The sequence below is a fragment of the Callionymus lyra genome, chromosome 6 (genome assembly GCF_982586985.1).
Source record: "Callionymus lyra chromosome 6, fCalLyr1.hap1.1, whole genome shotgun sequence".
Classification (NCBI taxonomy): Eukaryota; Metazoa; Chordata; class Actinopteri; order Syngnathiformes; family Callionymidae; genus Callionymus; species Callionymus lyra.
In genome coordinates this window covers 32,734,586-32,753,971 of record NC_141823.1, presented here as the reverse complement: position 1 = coordinate 32,753,971, position 19,386 = coordinate 32,734,586, and the positions used below count along the sequence as shown (strand labels likewise).

General features: G+C 39.4%; 1 protein-coding gene across 2 annotated transcripts; it reads left to right on the top strand.

The window, feature by feature from the left end:
- Positions 1–1,158: 1,158 nt before the first annotated feature.
- On the top strand, positions 1,159–14,789 carry usp10 (ubiquitin specific peptidase 10). Of its 2 annotated transcripts, XM_087792798.1 has the most exons (15): positions 1,159–1,421; positions 4,361–4,429; positions 4,505–4,550; positions 4,791–4,850; positions 6,598–7,782; positions 8,721–8,812; positions 9,456–9,565; positions 9,645–9,703; positions 9,780–9,883; positions 10,146–10,245; positions 10,797–10,974; positions 11,506–11,671; positions 12,077–12,221; positions 12,559–12,624; positions 13,911–14,789. In XM_087792798.1, the coding sequence occupies exons 1-15, from the start codon at positions 1,401–1,403 to the stop codon at positions 14,096–14,098; spliced, it is 2,589 nt and encodes an 862-aa protein (XP_087648924.1). In that variant the 5' UTR covers positions 1,159–1,400; the 3' UTR covers positions 14,099–14,789. The 2 variants fall into 2 exon arrangements, with proteins under 2 accessions (XP_087648924.1, XP_087648925.1); XM_087792799.1 differs by lacking the exon at positions 4,791–4,850 and having other exon boundaries at positions 1,160–1,421.
- The last annotated feature ends 4,597 nt before the right edge of the window (positions 14,790–19,386 follow it).

The following is a 19,386-nucleotide window of genomic DNA, read 5'->3' as shown; positions in this document are numbered from 1 at the left end:
CATCGTGATTTTCATGTTGTCAACTGAAATTTTAGCGACTCATGCCTCAACCCGGATATAACACATGGTCACGCTTCCGTCAAGCCCACGTCCTCGGTGACTAGAGCACGGTGGGTACTTCCGCCATAGTGAGAATATATTTCAAAATAAAATATTGTATAGCGTGAGGCGTTTATCCCCTGACAGTTTAAGTGTTGGCTAAATATCATTAATTCCTTCACATTTATTCCGTGAGGATGTTCAGTGGGCCAAGCATTAACACGGTTTTTAACACTTACACAATAATTTATAATTTATACATTGATCATTATTTGTTGTATGGTTTAGCCACTAGTCCATGATCTGTCTTCATATGGAAAATAAATGTATGAAATACTTCATTTGTATGGCTAATAACCTACTTCCTGTTTGAATACAAAGGCCTTTGTCGGCCTTTGTTAGTTTGACATTCTTGTGCTGTATCTCCAGATTCACCCAGCTAACAGAATCAAGGAGAGTTGGTTATTCCACCAACCCCATTTTTTCCTTGAGACACTTTATCGTATGGAACTACTGCAGACTCCACAGGATCTGTGTCAACAACTGTCAAACCACCCGACATATCTGACAACAGTGTTCGTCACGGCCCTCCTTTCTTGAATATATAGACGCCGTGACAACAGTTGTTTATTATGTACACCACTCTTAGAACAATGCAGGTCACACTCAACAGTTCTTCCTCAAGAATGTGAGTTTGTAATCCTGTGCCTGAATATTGGATTAAGAACCTTCTTTTAAGTCACATCAATAATCAATCCCTATTTAGTTGAAAAGGATGTTCTATCATCCAAAAGGGAACTCTGTTTAGAATCTTTAGTGTACTAGTTACATGTAATTTCTTCCAGCCTGACCTTGTTATTTGTTGCACTGGAAGTAAGTAAGTCATTTTTATTTGTAGAGCGCTTTTCCAGACCAGGGTCATAGTTGAAGCCCAATTGTAAGTGTCACACAAACTACAGGGGATCATAAATCTGAGTTCTCATTTTTGACTGAGGTTATAGTTTCTAATATTAAAGGATGAAGTTGTGACGATCACGTTGAAGACGATATGATTTTGTAGCGCAAACAGACTTTTGTTTTGAAGTCTTATATTTGCACCTAACCGGAAGCGACTGCCGCCACAGTGTCGCCGTCGCGCTGCCCCTGCCAGCGAGGAAGATGCTCGATAGAAATGGCGCTGACGGCGTGAAGAGCTGATGCTTTACATGGAGCCACATTTGCGACTACAAGGACAACCGTAGTTACACGACAATGGCGCCCAAGTAAGATATCGGTTCTGAGTGCCCATTCAGAGCTGCACCACGTTCCCTCTGGGAGAGTTTTCATCCTGAAAGCGAAAGAGAGCGAATCTCACCGGGAGCATGGCTTCATCCTGCAACCAGGTAGCTAAGTGGCTAATGTTAGCCTGACAAACATATCATGGTGCTTCATTCTGCACGCCGACTTACTCTCACTGACAATGACATCGAATAGTCCCTCACTGCACGTCTACTTTCTCTGTGCGGTTGTTGTCATAACAGTTCTTTGGCCTCCTGGGTGACCAAGTGTGGGAAAAGTGCTTGATAATGCCTCACTAAGCCTCATTGAATGACCAGTAGCATGGCAGCTAACAGGCCCTCTTCATTCATAGGAGCATGTCACGCGTGTCGCTGTACTTTCAACTCCAATGACAACTACATTTGTGGAGACAATATACGATCGAAACGTGGATCTAGACTCGGCGTTACTGAAGTTGAACCTCACGAGTGTCTGGGATTAATGGTAAAAGTCTGCAGCCGTTGAAAAGTGCTGCGTGTGTGTGCATGGCCCACATGCTCAGGCCCCATTCTGGACCTGAACTTATGTTCTTCTCCATCTGTAGGAACGTTTATATGGAGGATTCACGAATATTAGACATGTTATGTCAATCCGGTTGTTGGTATTTTGAATCGAACCCTCGCCGGCATGTTAGTCACGTCCAGCTTGTAGCTGGTTCGGTGGGCCTCGGCTCAAAAAAAGGTTAATTTGAGTTTTTTCATTTAAAATAAGAATTGTTTTATTTGATAGCACTGAACACTCGAGGTGTTGAGTGAAGATCCAAAGTTTCCGCAAGTGACGGATGTAAAAGAATAACTAGGTTAGTGAAACCAGCACGATAATAAACTTGGAGTAACAGTTTGTTACTTTGGTTAGCATGTTTTAAATAAGAAGGGTACCTGTGGATTCATGTACCTGTCACTATTGAAATTACAATCTTTCAATCGCCAGATGTTTTAAGATCATCTTAAATTATATGTCACTCTTGAAAAGATGCAGCGTGTGAATGTGTTAACAGTAGAAATGCATAACTAGTTTCATTGAAGCTACCACTGCTACAGGAATGATGATTATTTTAAATAAATGATCGTGAGAAACTAAATTTGAAAAAGGCTAATAAACACTTAGTGAAAATGTTCTGTCCACTTGTTGTGGTTTGTTGCGTTTTGATTTCAATCTTTGAACAAGAAGGTTAAAGATTGATTTATCTGGTAAGTGGTTCATAATGTTGCATATTATTTATAAAAAGAGTTAAATAATCCTCATGGTTTACCTGTCTATCTTGTCATTTCTTATTTTTTTCATTGTATTGGGTACAATTCATGTCTTGGATCCCAGCAACTTTATCAGTTTTTCCTGTCAGAAAATCCATACATTAAATTCTCAAACACGGTGAAGGCCTTTTGAACCCAATGAAATATCGTAATATTTGCTCAAGAGGCATGGGAAGCATGACGAATGTAATTAAGTAATATTTGCTAAAATGTCCTTATATCCAGGTTTTAGCCGCAACAAGTTAGAAACTTTGCTCCAGGCATGGCAAACAAGACCAAGTGGGGAATAAAACATTAGCCTAATATTTACAGTTTAATTAAGCACACTTATTTTAACAGGCAGAATAATGGATGTCATAGTTAAAATCATGTTACAAGATAATAATCTGGACGTTAATAAATATTTAATTCTAACATGGGTATCTAATGTTTAGTCTTCTTACCATAATGTTTTCAGTATTTTCATTTCACTCCTGTTATTGGTGTGTGTGTGTGTATGTATGTGTGTGTATATATATATATATATATATATATATATATATATATTCATTTCACTCCTGTTATTGGTGTGTGTGTGTATATATATATATATATATATACACACACACACCAATAACTGGAGTGAAATAAAAATACTGAAAACATTATGGTAAGAAGACTAAACATTAGATACCATGTTAGAATTAAATATTTATAATACTATATTTGGTTTAAACTAATCTTGCCTCTAGCGTTGAGCTGTGTCTTCCTTGAGTGAGGGGCAAATCTTTCCTTCATAACAACATATTTCAGCCTTAACAACAACATATTTTTCATCTTTTCTTTTTAAAAAAAATATCAAATACTTAAAATGTACTTGTGTGATCTTTTCGTTCCATAAACCACCATCAACAACCCTTATATAGTCATGCACAAAGTCAAGTGTGTGTTGTGTTCCCTTGGTGGTTGTGAACATGTGACATTGGACTCACTGGTGAGCAATGATGATAAAAGTTTTACCAGATCGCACCGTCAGATTTGTGAATTCAAAATTAATTTTTGTGATAAATTTGTTGTGAGAGCTCTGAGCTGTGTTAAATCATACAGATGGCTAATTTGTTATAATCCTGATCACAAACTAACCACAGAGAAAGCTTACTGAGGTACGCTGCAGAAGCTGGCAGTAAGAAGGGCACATTCATTCTGTTGTGATTGTATTAGCTGTCCTCAGGCTGCTGGATTACGACTGGCTGTCAGTCGCTTGTAGCGCAATTTCAACAATGTGGGCCCTCGTATGGGGGTTATTTGTGACGAGTTGCATATGCTTGAGGTGCACTTTCCTTTTTCTCTCGCTTCCCTTTCTTTTCCCAGTGTTTATCTCACTGTGGCCACTGGGTTCATTCCATTTAGTCTACAGAGTGTTGGCTCACCTGTAGCTTTTAGCATGTGGCACATGTCCCAGAGCTCACTCCTATATTGAATGTTGATTTAAAAGCCAAGAAGCCGCACCATTTAAAAAGTAAAATAGTCTTTTATTAATTTCCCTCCGAGTTTGATCCCTCTTAGTATGCTGCTCTGTTAGTCATTGCATGGAAATTAATCTGAACTTCAAGTTTACTTGGTTTACTCATAATCCAGCATGACACATCATTTTTAGTTGTTGATTGACTTGTTCATAGTGTCTGTTGTGCTATCAATCCTCTGAATTCCCTTGTTGATGAACTTTGATAATGATGTTACAGAAATTTTTAATTTGTTTTTTTTTTTCATAGTACATCTTTGGAGAATTCAGCGCTGATGAAATAAATCAGTTCTTTGTTTCTCCACGATGTTATGTTGAGGTAAGTATTCTGCTCCTAATGACCACCTATTTTCCTTAAACTATTCATTTTATAAGTTCTTTTTTCTCTTTACAGCTTCCTCCCTTCAATGACAAAGTCTCACGTGTCAGTCAATCCTCTGGTAAGTACAATAAACAGTCAAATTCTACTCCCCTTTAGTCTTGATATTCTCTTTAACAGTTTCACATAAGGTTGAGTTTGTTAAAATCAGCAAATGTAGACAAATATGTGTAACTCTAAAGATTGTCTGCTTTAATTGGTCTGTTTGAACTATTTTTAAGGCACCCAGCAGTAGAAGAATGTACAGCCACCATTTATGCATCTAACTTTTGCCTTACCTTGATTTGTATTGATTATTTAGGATGTTACCGCATTCCTGCTGTGCCTTATATTATGGAGTCAAATGGACTGCAGGTTTGCGGTGAGTGGATGAGTCTGACACCTTGTGTCATGACTCACTATTGTACGTTTGCTCTCAAACTCAAAATCCAGGTTTCAGAACTGGTGGCTTTCTAATTCCTGTGCCTGAATTCTTTTTCTTGCCTGTAAAATCTCTCGGAGCTCTGCATGCTCAAAGTACTGACAATTAATGTCCTACTCTTGCATATCACACATTTTCACCACTGCAAAGGAAAATGCTGATTTAAAAAATAAACCACTTCAAATGGGATCTAACAATCAAAGAAAGTTTAACAAAGGGCATAGTGGGCTTTTATTTATGCTGTTTTCATTTTAACTCTTGGATGGTGATCTCATACCAGAAGAGGAAGCAACTGTTGTTTTTTAATCTTGTCAAACAAAAAATAGAAGGGTTCATGTTCTAATACGTCTTTAAACGATGCTTTTTTTCTACTATTTTCCACTGACTAATGTGTCCTGTTTCCCCTTTTTATCTAATGCCTGCATTAATGTGCTGCGACACACTTACACTGATCTACCTGGTGTTCATACTCTTTTTCGTCTTTGATCATTGTGTGGATACTACAATGTATTGTTTACATTTTTTAATTGAAAAAAGTGCTGATTCAAGAATCATGGATGGTGAATTATATTTTTATTTATATTTTTAAATAAAAGGAAGAAAAAGTCCTTACTTTTTATAGTGTCAATGGTCTAGTTGTCTAGTTTTGTCCCGCACATTCCTTAAAGAATGAAAAATACTTCATCTAATATGTTGAATTGAGCGTCTTAAGTTTAATTTGGGCCTCTATTGTATTCATCAGTTTATGTCTGTTTGAACAAAACTCTTGAATGAGATTTTTACATTAGAAAATGTTTAAGCCCTCGCCCTTTCTAAGAAATTTACATTTGTTTTCATGATAATGGACTTACTGCATCTTGGAAAGGAAGAGTTCAATATTTGAAACGTGCGAGTCAGGAGAGTTGGGTTTTCACATTAGATCTCACTTCTCACAGGCAAATGATGCATTCAATGTTGGCGTGATTACTATGGTGCATTCAAGAGTATAGGAACATTTTAAAACTAAATGCAAAACAATTTTATTGCACAGAATTGCTTCAATTAGCAGATAACATTCAGAAAACACATGGGCTTTCTTACAACTGAAATTTGCCACATTTTTGAAGAAAACATGCCTTTATTTCAGTGGTAAGTGAAGTTTACATTGTAGGTATATTTAGTTTACTGGTGTCAACAAGTTACTTTGTTTAATTTAACACTTGAGTTTTGTATTGTCATTCATTTTACCTTATTATACCTATTTAATTTAATCAAAATACAATCCGTATCTTCCAGAGAAATGACAATACCTTTTGTTAATAAAAGTTTTTGTGATGGATAAGTAAACATTAAAAATAAGTAAACCTTGTGACACTACACAACACAATTGGCATACCACTCTTTAAAGACGGATGGTAATGGCAATAAAAAGGTCAATCTTGTATGCAGAAAGATTGCACTTTTTGTCAGAAACTGCATTGGTACATACACAACACACAGTTGTTTCACTGCTGTGAATCTATCTCAATCAAACACTAAATTATAATTAAATTGTAACAAATTTACCTTTTCTCAGACAGTCTTTATCTTTTCTCTTAATGATCTGTTTATTTTCACCTGCATTAATTGTTAAGTAAGCAGGACACTGAAGTCTGAAGGATATCCTTTTTCCAACTTTTCTAATCTTGTATCCTTTTTTTGTCCACAGCAGAGGACTACCAACACATCGAGTTTGGCGTTGATGAGGTTATTGATTCCAAAACTGGGGTTATGAACGATCCCTTCTTCAAGGTGTCCAGCACCCTCAACCCCCAGGCTCCAGAGTTCATCTTAGGCTGTCAGCCGGGACAGAAAACGCAGCAAACTACTAATCCACGTTCTGACGTGTCGGACGGAACTCTATTTAACTCCTTGGACGTACCCGACTCTGGGGACCTGGGTAATCATCAGGCCTGCCTGGACATGGACGGTCCGGGCAGTTTGGGACAACGTGAAAAAAAGAAAAAGAAAAAACGACCGCCTGGATATTACAATTACTTGGACCCTTCCACCGGCACCAACAGTACTGTTGTAGCAGATGTGGTGCAGATGACCCCTCTAGTCAATGGACATGCACTTGGTTCTGCACATCACAATGCTGATGACGTGGACATTAAAATGCTATCAGCTGAACTTTCTGCATCTAGTTTTGCCTCCCCTGCCACAGCTGCAGCCACAGAAGCACCATTTGTCCCCACACCCACTGCCAATCAGAGGACTTGTGACAGCCCTGATGATTCATCTTCGTTGTGCTTTACGAGTGGAGCTGCATCTTCGTCAGACGGCAATAACGTATCTTCCTCATCCTCATCTTCTTCTCAAAGCAGAGGGTTGGCTGAGGAACCTAGGACTGCAGAAAAGCAGCCAGACAATTTGGCTCCACAGAATTTTGAACTTTTAGATGCATCACATAGTCTCTGTTCCAGTTCGCCCCTTCCTCCTTCAGCTGCTATGACCACTCCTTGTTCCACCTCATCTGTCACGGCTGTTGAACCTGAGGTGGCAGATGCTGGGTTGGAAAGCGAGCTTGCAGAATCCAGCACTGCTGATGGACCAGATGGACAAAAAGAAGACTGTGAGAATGTGGTGCAGATAAAGCAGGTCTCCCCAGACTCTGCTGCCCCTTTACCCATGATTCCAGCCGCTGCTACTGCCAACCCCCAGAAATCTTGGGCTAGCCTGTTCCACAACTCAAAACCTTTGCCTGGAGGCCCTCAGGCCATTGTGGAGGTAAAGAATGTAGTGGAGGTGGTGACTCCCACTGTTACACAGCCAGACCAGCCTGAGAAGGTTGTGGAGGTCAAAGACAACCCTGTCCATGTATCTGAAGACCCCATGGCCCCAAAACTTGCAGGTATCAAGAAGCTTTGAAATGATTGATCTGTTTCTTCAGTTTGAATACAAGCCAATCGGTAAAACAATGAAGAAGTTGAGATGTTCAATCTGCGTTGTTTAAAAAGTTAAACACAAGGTGGTGCTGTTGTATAGAAGATCGTTATTTTATTGCTGTCGTTATTTTGGACAGTCAGATTGATTGAACAGAGAATAGACCTCGATGAATGTTTAAGTGTGTGATATAATTGTATTAAAGGGTTTAGTTAATGTTTTCGATTTAGCTGACTCTGAACTGAAATGTTTTGTTTGATAATTGTTGAGTGAACGTGAGGAATTGTAAAGATTTTATGTTTGTTCCAAAACCTTTTGAGAAGTTCTGATCCCAATTTAGAGCAGTTGCTTTTGCTATTCATCATCATAAAGGATGGAAGCGGGGCTCTTATTTCTGACGATACACCTATTAATGTAACCTGAGACTTTGCTCGACTCTCTATTTACTGTATAGAGCGAATATAAGATGCCTTCAAACACAAACGTTCGGTCCCTTCTGTAACTACTGTGTGGACGGAATTGAATGTTTAGTTGTCTTCCCAAATTGGGTTGGTTTTTTCCTCTATCAGAGCATTTTGGTTTACAAGTTTTCCTAATACATGATTAAGAAATTTTCAAAAGAGGGACTTATAGACTTGCCTTTTTCACACACTTGATGAGTATTCTCTGTTTAAAAATTTTGTCCACGTTACCATTGAAGCTCTCTATCTGGCATTCGTTCTCCTAGGCATGGTACACAAAATCCTTGTTCCGATGACCCTGGTCTCTTGAGTTATCATGAGCTGTTGGTTTGAAAACGGGGACTCTTTCTTTGCCTCTTCAAATATGTATTCCTCTGTTTTTGTTGCTGCTTTGAATGTTCTGTTTGTGCATGTTTTCAATAGTGTTTCTTTTTTGAATCCCCAGAACTAATTGAGAATGTGAAGTTGATACATAAACCAGTGTCTTTGCAGCCAAGAGGACTTATCAACAAGGGAAACTGGTGCTACATCAACGCTGTATCCTTTTTACATGTGAAGCTAGAACAGCTTGCTGGCGATCACACTTATCAAATGATGCTGGCTCAGATTTTAAAAGTTAGAGAACTCGGTGTTCTTGTCCTTTCCGTAATACAAATGCAAAAAATACAATTAAAGCCTGAACAAAAAAAGAAAAAAAATAGAATTGCAGACACGACACAAAATACAATCCAATAAATGATATGATTACTTCTTGGTACTTCTAGATCAAGAGTGGTCTGCTATCATTTAAAGTTTAACTAACGATCTAAAATGGTAAAAGAAAGGTTGCGGTATTTTTGAAGGATATATTAACAGGTTCACAGCTCTCAATGAATACTAGAAAAAAGGCAATCACGTTTCACAGGTTGCCACAGTTTATAAAATGTGATTCATGTTTTTCAAGGCAAAAATGTTTGTGACATTGTGGAGCAGACTATCAAATCTGGAGACGTATCTTGGCCAAAATCTTTAGTTAAGAAGTTTAGTTGACAGGGATTTGCTGTCCCGAGTCAAAAGAATGATCACAAGTAAGGTGTAGTTATAAAAACATTAGTGAAATACTGGATACATTTCAGTTAAATGTGAAGGCGTGAAAGAGTGCAAGAATTGAATGTGTCCTCCCTGACTCATAAGCACACAGACCTTACAGGCCCTGATCGCATGTCCCCCCATGTACCACCTAATGAAGTCCATTCCCGTGCACAGTGAAACCCAGAGACCATGCACTTCCACACCCATGATAGACAACTTGTGAGTAGCTGTTTAAAATAGACAACCATGTGTGCTGTAGATCCGTTGGTTAACAGGTGATTTTTGTGTTTTGTGGCAGTGTTCGGCTTGTCAATGAGTTCAACGGTATGCCGGGGCCAGTGAAACCCAAACAGCAAGGTAAGTTGCTGCAGCAAAACACCTTCAAACTCACCATCATGACTGACTGACTTTGGGACTGTGAATTTGCCCACAGCTGCCGGAGACAAAGTCATTAAAGATATTCGCACTGGTGTGCCATTCGAACCAACATACATTTATAGACTTCTCACTCTCATCAAATCAAGTCTCTCTGAGAAGGTGAGTCGCCATGTTTGTCAAGTCATCAAGTTTTCTCTTGTTCTGATGAGTCTCTGCTCTGGAACAAACTGTCTGTGCGACCAATGCCCTTCTTTCAAATATACGCCAATAATCAAGCAACTTTGCCTAATCTAGGGCATCAAACCAGCTGATTAATATTTTTTTAATGATGAATGAGAATCAAAGATTCCTCAGGCTGTTATCTGCTAGTATGTACATGACTAGCATTCTTGGCGTTTAATTGGAGCTTCTGTGCTGACAGGGTCGACAAGAAGATGCGGAGGAGTATCTCGGCTTCACTCTGAACGGACTGCACGAGGAAATGCTGGCATTAAAAAGGCTGATCTCCCCTCAGGAAGAGAGTAAGCACATTTTTTGTTGCTTACCCAGTTTCAGAACAGTGGAACATGAAACATGTACATTGTTTAATATACAAGATTAAGACCCTTGGAATTTCAGTTTCTCCTATATCTTCGTCTTATACTACGTTTTCGTTTCCTCGTATTAAAAAACTGTTGTAAAGCAGTTTGGTGGTATTGTGACACTCGAGGCTCTCAAGGAGGGTTGTCTAGACAAAGTTGCATGGTGAAGAACACCGTTACAAATATTAGCCGGAGAGTTCTCCTGCTTGAGTCATGACTGTTCAACATTTAACCAATCATGAATGTATGAAAGCACAACAATTGCCATCATAACCAATAAGGTATCCATCAAATATTAAAATTGCATAATGTAACTAAGTTGAAGGTCTTGAGGGCGTAAAGTCTTGACAATGTACACGCAAACTGTTTGCGTGTACATTGTCAAGAGTGCAGTCACTCTTTGGAAGGGTGTTCTTGTTAGTGTTTCAGATTGAGTCAATATCTTGTTACATTTGAAGCAATTTGAATGTACTTCTTTGTCCTTTTATCAGAGCCTGCTACAATGAACGGACCAAAGTCTCAACCTTGCTTAGAAGAAAATGCTGCTGATGAGGAAGAGGGAAGTGAGGATGAGTGGGAACAAGTCGGTCCCAGAAACAAGACTTCCATCACTCGCCAAGCTGACTTCGTCCGAACACCAATCACAGACATATTTGGAGGCCACATCAGGTAAACTATAACTAATCTTGTCCATCAAAAATCTGTGAGGCAGCAAGGTTACGACCCGCTTGATTTTTGTACACATTGTTGGTACGTATGGGATAAGTTGTTCTCCTTCCAGTCCTATTTATTAGGTTAACAAGTATTCTTAACACAGAGCTCTGTTTATTTTTACTTTTCATAAATGCCTCCTGTATTTCCACGTTACCATGGGAACTGTTTGTTTGAGTAGCAGCTTCCCTTCCTAGGCGTGGTATATCATACTCTTGTTCTAATTCATAGTATCTTGTGCAACTGTCCATAGAGCTGCTGGGTTAGAATAAGGAACAAGAAAAACTATATTTGGCTTGATGACATTTATTTGAAACTATGATGGATGTTACAGAATTTAAACTTCATATCAATCATATGTATTCATTTTGAATTCTAAACCAACCACCTGCAATGTGAGATGAATGTTAACACTTGATCATGCTTCTTGTTTATTGGAACTAGAGTAATTTATCCAGTGAGAGTAAACATGTCTCACCTGCCGTCTAGATCTGTGGTGTACCAACAGCACTCGAAGGAGTCGGCCACACTTCAGCCATTCTTCACCCTGCAGTTGGACATCCAGTCAGAGAAGATCCGCACAGTCCAGGAGGCACTGGAGACCCTGGTGGCACGAGAGTCTGTCCAGGGTTACACCACAAAAACCAAGCAGGAGGTGAAACTCAAAATGTCTCCTTTGTATGATGAGCAACATGACTGTCAGTCTTCCTTATAATATAATATAATAGCTATACTAAAATGACATGTGAATCTCTATGATCTTTACTTTTTAAAACTTCACCCATGTATTCCTTTCCTCACAACATAAACTTGATAGATTGAGTCTACTGACTCCTTCAAGAAGCATCTCAACACCCATTTTATTTGTACAAGTGTTGTAGTTAGTTATCCTGGGACTGCTGTGTTTGTCTCCACGTGTCTTGGCCTTTAAGGCATGTATTTTAATTGTGTATTATTTTGTTGTTTGAGCACCTTGTTACCTTGGTCTGAGAAAGGCGCTTTTTAAATAATAATTAATTGCTAACCTACTTACTATCTGACAATGTAATTTATGATTCAGATTGAGATCAGTCGGAGAGTGACTCTGGAGGAGCTGCCTCCGGTGCTGGTGCTCCATCTCAAGAGGTTCGTGTTTGAAAAGACGGGCGGCTGCCAGAAACTGACCAAGAACGTCGAGTACCCAGTCGACCTGGAGATAAGCAAAGGTACAAATGAGTTCACTGTCCTGTGGTCAGTCATCTGGACGGTGAAGACGGGAATTGTGGATATTAAACGTGCACATGATGGTGACACATGATGGTTGTGATTCATCTTGATGGAATCAGAATGAGGTTTTGCTTTCAGCCAGGGGAAAACATTTTCTTTTTCTTTTTATAGCAACCAATCATAGAATAGTTTATCAAGAATGTTTTCATCCAAAGGTCCTCTCAGAGAATTGTTGAACGTGTTGACCAAAAACAAAACGTGCAGTGAAGCAACACGTTGTATTTTTATTGAAGTGCTCATTGCATCTTGTTCTTATTTCCTCTTTTTCTCTTGTAGATCTTCTGTCGGCCGGAGTGCGGAGCAAAGTCGTGAAAGGCCAAAGAACTTACCGGCTGTTTGCAGGTGTGTTTGAACGTTTCACTGTGTTGTCACATGTGAGATTGCTAGTCATCGATACTTTTGTGTGCAGCTTATATAACACCTCATACAAGCCCAGTCCGATTATTGTATGTGTCCTGATAACATTTGACACTAATTCATTACTGGTTTAACAAAATCTAGATTTATTATGATGACATGACTTGGGATCCCATGCTGTTCTACAGACTGATTTTCTTTTTATGAATCAACAAGGACCAGGAAGAGAAATATGGGAGGGACAAAAGTGAACAAAGTGTGTTGAAAAAAAAAAGTTTTAGAATATTCGGAACTTCAGACATGCACGTTTTCCATTTGTCAGTGGCTAGTTTACAAAATGAATTCAGTCACGTGTATATCGGAGCTCGTCCGAACACCAATCACAGACATATTTGGAGGCCACATCAGGTAAACTTTAACTAATCTTGTCCATCAAAAATCTGTGAGGCAGCAAGGTTACGACGCGCTTGATTTTTGTACACATTGTTGGTACGTATGGGACATGTTGTGGTTTAGACCTCCAAAAGTTGTTTTCCTTGCAGTCCTATTTATTAGGTTAACAAGTATTCTTTAACAGAGAGCTCTGTTTATTTTTACTTTTCATAAATGCCTCCTGTATTTCCACGTTACCATGGGAACTGTTTGTTTGAGTAGCAGCTTCCCTTCCTAGGCGTGGTATATCATACTCTTGTTCTAATTCATAAAGTCTCTTGTGCAACTGTCCATAGAGCTGCTGGGTTAGAAGAAGGAACAAGAAAAACTATTTGGCTTGATGACATTTATTTAAAACTATGATGGATGTTAGACAGAATTTTTAAAAAGTCTTAAGTCCTATAAACTTCATATCAATCATATGTATTCATTTTGAATTCTAAACCAACCACCTGCAATGTGAGATGAATGTTAACACTTGATCATGCTTCTTGTTTATTGGAACTAGAGAAAGCAGCTGCTGCTGTTAAGCAGCAGGAAGCCCTGATCATTTTTTATAAACTGCAGTCGAGTTTCTTTAAATGGCCCTTTATTACACTAAACATTAATTAACTTGTATGTGAACCAGAAAACTTGGAACTGGGTAAATTTAAGTTTTTATTATGTATTTATAATCTGCATTTTGAATAATTCAGAAACGACTGTTTCAAAATGTATAGATTCACTGGCCTCCTGCTTTCTAGTCAACTTTGACGCCCTCTGTTGGTAGTTTAGTGTCATAACAAAATGATTGAAATTGCTACATAATTAGGCTAATGCATTTTTTCTCCTCTTGAAAGTCGTCTACCACCATGGAAACAGTGCTACTGGCGGCCACTACACCACTGACGTCTTCCACATCGGTCTGAACGGCTGGCTGCGCATCGATGACCAGGCGGTGAAGATCATCAGCCAGTTCAACGTGGTGAAGCAGACTGCAGAGCGCACCGCCTACCTGCTCTACTACCGCCGTATGGATCTGCTGTAGACGAGCAAGAGGCCCCCCCATCTACTCACCGCCCACATACATGTCCAGATTGCACGCAACACACACACACTCACACTCACACACACACACACACGCATCAAACATAAGGACAGGAACACAGCCCAACTTTTCTTGCAAGATCCTCCTCCCTCCTGCTTCTTTGAGAACTAGCCTTTTCAGCATCCTTGTCCTCGTCTCATCCAGAGAGAAGTCAAGATCTCTCTGCTCTGCCCACCACTGCTGTTTTATTTTCTTTTAGTGGCCGAACGACAGTCGGACTGGAACGGCTGCTGGCTCCACTTTGACCTCCAGCTGTGCAGCAAGAACTTCCCACTACAGACAAGTGGACTTTTCATGGAAACATCAGCGTTTGCCTTTGAGCAAGGAGAACTGTCGGCCTCCCAAATTTCCACCAGTGCATCTCAGAGGTCCAGCACCAGCATTATCACGAGTCTCTGTCACCATTTGCTTCTTTTATGATGCTTTTAAACTGAGGTACAACCAGGGCAATCAGACGGGGAATATTTTGGTGGTACAGTGACTCCTGAGTCAGACGTACAGAATAAAATCTTTTATGCGCTTTAGAATTAAAAATGTAAGCTTTTGTGCACAAAGCTGAAAGTGATGCGACAGGCAGATGCATATTCGCTAATGTTTAGAGTAAAATGTAAAAAAAAAAAAAAGATAACAATTTAATTTAGCTGACTGAAAACCTGTTTGAGTCCTGGAGGACTGCACTAGTTTTTAGACTCAGTTTTTGCACTGGAGAGATAATAACCAATCAAAGCGATTCCACTGCAAATCCGTTTACTTTCCATCCTGGTTCTTGTCCACGTGTCCAAGGTCCCCCTTGTTAAGGTGGCTCAACGGTGACGTCCATGTAACCCCACAACAGCTGAGCCAAAAGACGGGGCTGCCTTAGTTTCTCAAGAAGAAGAAGGCTCCGGACATGTGAGCAAGAGGAAGTAGTTTGCTTTTGTTGAAGATAATTTTGGATCCTTCACTGATTGTGTTGATTTTTTTTTTATTTTTATTTGTTAGATTTAATTTGTTTTCTCTTTTGTCATCCGATCATTGATTTGACGCCCTCATGCTCCCCCTGAAGTATGCTTGCATTTGAGTTGGTGTTAAGAAAAGATATCAGAGGCTGAAGCACAGCGCTAAATAAAAATGATCTCGTCCTTTTCTTTGATATTTATTTTGTCATTATTTCTGCCCTCGACATTCCCACACAGTTTAGTTACTGACCTAGTTTTCTTTCAAATTTAATATCCAGCTGAGTCGTAAATGTGGTTAATGCCTTTGCAAAGATTTATTTAAAATCTGTAATTTGTTACATGATTATTTTTGTTTAAACTATGGTATTGGTTTCCCAGATAAAACGACTTGCTCCACACGGGAAGTTTCCAAATGCTCGTCACACACCTGAATTGTGCTGCTGGCTTTGTAATCTGCACAAGTTTCCTGCACCTCTGTAGAAGGTTCAATTGTCGGAATGTTCGCTTCACGACGTGACCTTTCTGTTGACCGTTTCTCGTGACTGCTGGACGCTCCAGAATCCTTCACGCACTGAAACTGTCGGCTGGGGATTGTAGGGATGTTGACCCAATGAAATCCTGTCTTTTAATTTGAAGCTGCCAGAGTTCTACTTTTGTTTATTGTTGAAATAAAGACTTGTGCAAAATGTGTTTGTTAATGAACCGAGGTCTGACGCGACTGTGTGGGTCTTATTTTAACATCCGCTGACTCGGCATGTCCGTCTGGCCTTCAAAGCCATGTAGACAATGAAGCAGAAGAGAGCGAGAAGCCAATGTTGGTTTACACACCACACTAATTGGCTGATTTTCAGTGTCGACACATGCCATGTTTTGTATCTGTGGTGCTGTGGTCTTGGCCAGCGTCTTCGTGGTGAGGCTGCTTGTGCTCTCGATTAAAACGGAGGCTGCCTTCGTTTAAGAAATCTGCCTAGTCTGCATTTTTCTTAGCCTGTTCAAAAATGCTTAGAAGGACTCACTCTGGCAGAGTTTGAACATCTATATCTCTTGTTACGACAACACAACCTATCTGCTCATAAATCGTCCGGTTTAGCTGCTTCATGTCAAAGAAGTTGTTGGAGGGAAGCAGTTAAGTTCCTACAGCGACAAGCAGATGAAGGTCGGACTGTCCTCTGGCGATGGACCAAATGAATAAACTTTCTGGATGTAAAATTGAAAGCTGAATGTTCTGTCACTACTCAGTCAAAGATGAGGCTGAGATAGTTGCTAAGCTGCCACACACTAGACATCAGTTTATGATTTTCTTTCTTTTACATCACCCAACTACACACTAATTCTCAATGTATAGAAATTATCAATTTCACTTCTGACATTGTATTATGTTTTGTTTATCCATTGAAATAGTAAACATTTAACTTTTGATCTTTTCATCATTTCTTGTCAATGATATTAGTTATATGATAAATAGAATACAAATTGTAATTGTAAATTAAGAAATGTACAGTATATAAAATATATATATTTTAAAGTATTCAAATATATAAACGTTCTTTTAGATTTCCATGTATAATAATTTCATATAATTGTGGTCGTAACAAGTAATTTTTTTTTCTCCTATCATTTGAGCCATTCGATGGTAATGAGGCCCAGGCAAGTGTTGGTGTGTTAGACTCTTGTCTGCCAGGCAGTGTGGTTCTTAAAATCCTCTTTTTGTTGGGATTCTTCGAAAAGACTTAAGTCAAACCGGCCTGAACTACATTTGTTTTCAGTCAGAATTAAAGCCATTAGAGGCCATTTTTAGCATGACTGTGCCACTCACTGCTGCTTTTACACATGTGGCAGATAAAAACATCTTAAACGTGCTTAGAAAATAGTTCAATACGTGTCAGGTTCCACCAATGCCAGGTGAGAAACGAGTAAAATGACTGTAGTTCTTTCAAATGTGTTGGTCTTTTACTGAAGCTGAAGTTAAAGTTTTTTAACAGAACAGAAAAAATAATTTATATGGTCACAAGTGTAAATAGGGATCTTTTTTTATATAATCACAGGGTTAAAGGTTAAAGTGGCTCTTCTTCAGGTGCTGTGAGCATTGAGAGGTGATGCTAAAAATAAATAAATCGTGTGAACTAATGAAAAACTAAACCTGATATAGATTAAGATGTGAATGTTGAACCTCGATCTATCAAATGGAATAAATGGTGGAAAATAGTTTCCAATGTGGTGATGCTTTGACAGCAGTGACGCCTGACGGTCCAGACTTCCTGTCAGACACGAGTCCCTCTGATGACATTCCTCCTCTCGAGTCTCTGACATGTTTTACAGACTAATCAAGCACAACCTAGGATAAAATGTGAACTATTTGGGTCACGACACATCGTATCGCCCTCTAGAGTCACAGAGGAGACACGTCACTAAGACAAGAATAAATACTTTCATGTCTCTGATCAATGTTTTATAGACCTTATTAAGATTCAGTCCTTCACCGGCATGTGTCCTTCAAAATAAAGGTCAAGGTCGTCACTCAGTCAGTCTCCCTGATGTTAACCATGTGAACAGTCACCAGTGATGCCTCTGCTGTAGTTTCCTGCCGCTAATCCTGATAAATGTGCTTGAACCAGAGTGCACACTTACCTCTGAGGTGGACAGTAAACAGGCTGTTCAAGAGGGACTGTCAAAAAAGTCCTTTACTAAGATAAATATAGTTAATTTAATAGCTTATCTCATTGAACTATATGGGAAACAAAACAAACATGTTGGGCAACTATTAGAGATACAATCATTTATCAGTTCATAGTTATAATCTAGAAGAGTAATGTGATGTCCATTTGATCTAATTCTATTCATTTTTATGTGATCTGAGGTGTCAAATCATAGCTTTACACTTAAATAACCTCCCAAAAAAACAGGTCCCAGTGCATTATAGTGAGTGACATTGGCGAGGAAAAACACTCGAGCAAAACACTTAACAGCATTTGAAAAAAAGGGAACTACAAGAATAAAATAAAACTTGTTTTCGTATCTTTTCTCTTCATTTGTTTCGAAATTAGGTTGAAATCACTTCATGTTATACATTGGTGCCAGAGAAGTACCTGCTCTATCATGTTTTCTCCATCCTGGACAATCCCACATTCAATATGGGCATACAGTAACATAAATTATATGTTCCAGTGCAGGTCCTTGGGCAAGACCCTTAGCGCTACCGCCTACCTCATCACAACATGAGAGACGCAGAATCAGACATCATGACGATGAATGGACTACTGGAACAATACAAAGCTGGAAATTAACACAAGATGACAAGGTCTTGTTAGAATGCTGGGATACATGGGTACTTTAAAACCCAAGTCAAAGTTTCTTACCCGAGTCAACTAGTCCCATCATTGCTTTCACAACTGAAGATGCAGGAGCTTCAACATGTGAATGCTGCAGAAAGCGGAAGCCAGGACAACAGTTGGGAGAGTTGACAGTGACTCCCTCAGAGATCGTCTACTAAGCCCCATTATGGAGAAGAACAGAGGGAAGAACTAACTGACCTGTGAGATAAGATCATCGCTTAGATGACCGTCGGTCAACTCCGACAAAGATTAGTGAGGTAAGTGATGTGATCCTAGCCAATGTAAATGCCGTGACAGAAACTTCAAACATCTCAGACCAATAAGCTGATGTACAGTACAGTGATCCTTGCGATGCCTTAACACCTGATGAGCAATGTGATGGAGAACCTGAACCCTGGGATGTCTGAAACTGTACTACTGGCAATTAACATCTATGCCCTACCATTGGTCAGATACCCTGCTGAAATAACAAGCCATCATACCATCAGGGGGCTGAAAATGAATGTTTGTTTATATTGATCTGAATCCCATAAGTTTGACTCAATTGCTTGAGGATGATGATTTTTTCAGAGCGAGTTTGGGAAAACAAGTATATTATATATATATTTTTCCTCACAAACGACATAAAGTTATCATTGTGAAGATTTAAATACATTTCCCTGGTGAGTTCAAGTCAAAAAAGAATCTTATAAAGATGTATGTTCATGTCTTGGTTTACCTGTAGAGAACATCTGGATCAACAGGAGTGACCAAAACAAAGTGGGTTCGAGCGACCAGAGCCAGTGATTCACCTTCTGCTGTCACTCTCATGACGTGGACAGTGCGCACTCGGTGCAGCGAGTGCCAAGAACTCAGTCTGCCGTGGGAGGTTGGCGAGTCATTTTTTCCTCTTCTCCCGAGGGTTCCCTTCTCTATATAAGGCAGTGAGAGCAGCCTGGGCCACAGTTCCTCTGAGCTC